The sequence below is a fragment of the Polistes canadensis genome, unplaced genomic scaffold, assembly GCF_001313835.1.
Source record: "Polistes canadensis isolate GaletaPanama2010 unplaced genomic scaffold, ASM131383v1 scaffold_145, whole genome shotgun sequence".
Taxonomy (NCBI): Eukaryota; Metazoa; Arthropoda; class Insecta; order Hymenoptera; family Vespidae; genus Polistes; species Polistes canadensis.
The window spans coordinates 84,910-86,273 of record NW_014569692.1 but is presented as its reverse complement, the minus strand read 5'-3'; the positions used below and the strand labels follow the sequence as shown (position 1 = coordinate 86,273).

Below are 1,364 nucleotides of genomic sequence, written 5' to 3'. Positions count from 1 at the left end.
GAAAATAACAAATATTCGTCATACAGATGTTCTTTTTTTAATTTTTTTTTCTTTTTAATAATTACATATTAATAAATACGAGACATGGAAAAAATGATGGTACATGTCTGTATTTAAATAGATGTCAATTAAATGAAATTTCAATTAATTCAAATTAATTAATTTGATTTATAATAATACAAGAAATGTTTAAACAAAATTAAAGCTCGTTATTCCAAAGAGGCCTAAGTGCTAAACAGTTCTAAATTTAAATATTTGCAAATCACTATTAGCAGCATTGTGAAATATTGCTAAATACTTGATATGTTAAATTATTTCTATCATGTATTATTAATATTATTATTATTATTATTATTATTATTGTTATTATTATTATCATCATAACTATTAAAACATAGTAAAATACAAAAACAATGATCATACACAAGCATTGAAAATTCATGACAAATCGATATCTTACTTGTCTTTTTTTTTCTTCTTCTTTTTTATCACATTATTTGTATAACAACCAAAACGATATCATTAATTTCCTTGTTATATTCAGATCTTAAATAATTTTCTATTGCATTTATTTAAAAGATATTAAAATAATGATAATCATATTAATCTAATAAATTGATGGCTTGTCGATTAAATATCAAACAATATATTTCATCTTACTTAATATTAGAACGAAAGATTATTAATTAATAATACATAAAGATAAGAGACAATTTAGAAGGCTTTTTCTGTATATTTCTTTTTTAATAACAAATGAAAATTTTCTCATTAGGTTTATAACTTGGAAGAGGTCAAGAAAAACAAATAATTAAGAATACGCATCTGATCTGCTATTTACAAGAAAAAAATGTGTCCATCCCCTGTATAGGAGGGGGAAAAAAACGAAACAAAGATCTTTAAATTTTTACAAATGAGACTGCTATCTTTTTTCATCACAATAATATTTTGACTTTATTATTACACACTCATATATATATATTTGTGTAATAATAAATGTATTATTCATATTATTTTTTAATTAATAAATAAATCGTTAAGACAATTGGCATTTATTAAGAATCAACAATTATATTTTGTTAAACTAATATCTAATAATAATTGTAAACACGTGCGTGTGTGTGTATATGTGTGGTGCACAAGGAAAAGAGTTAGAAACTAACATTTTGTATCATTGTTAAATTAATTATTTCTTTGCAATTTACATGGCAAATATATTTGTTAAATTTACGACACTTTTAATATAAAAAATATATGAGGTTTCTTTTTGGAGTACATTTAGGATAATAATAATAATAATTATTATTAATAAGATTGCCACATATAGTATACATGCAATGAAAAATTATACATGTATATATATATAT

The 1,364-nt window shown here is 21.2% G+C and overlaps 1 protein-coding gene across 1 annotated transcript in view; it reads left to right on the top strand.

The window, feature by feature from the left end:
- The window catches only part of LOC106788600 (GTPase-activating protein), an 8,978-nt gene extending 8,121 nt beyond the window's left edge, over positions 1-857 (top strand). Inside the window, exon 16 of the mRNA XM_014752006.1 lies at positions 773-857. Coding sequence (XP_014607492.1) covers positions 773-812 — 40 coding nt within the window. The 3' untranslated portion in view covers positions 813-857. The remainder of the gene's footprint in view (positions 1-772) is intronic.
- Positions 858-1,364: the final 507 nt, after the last annotated feature.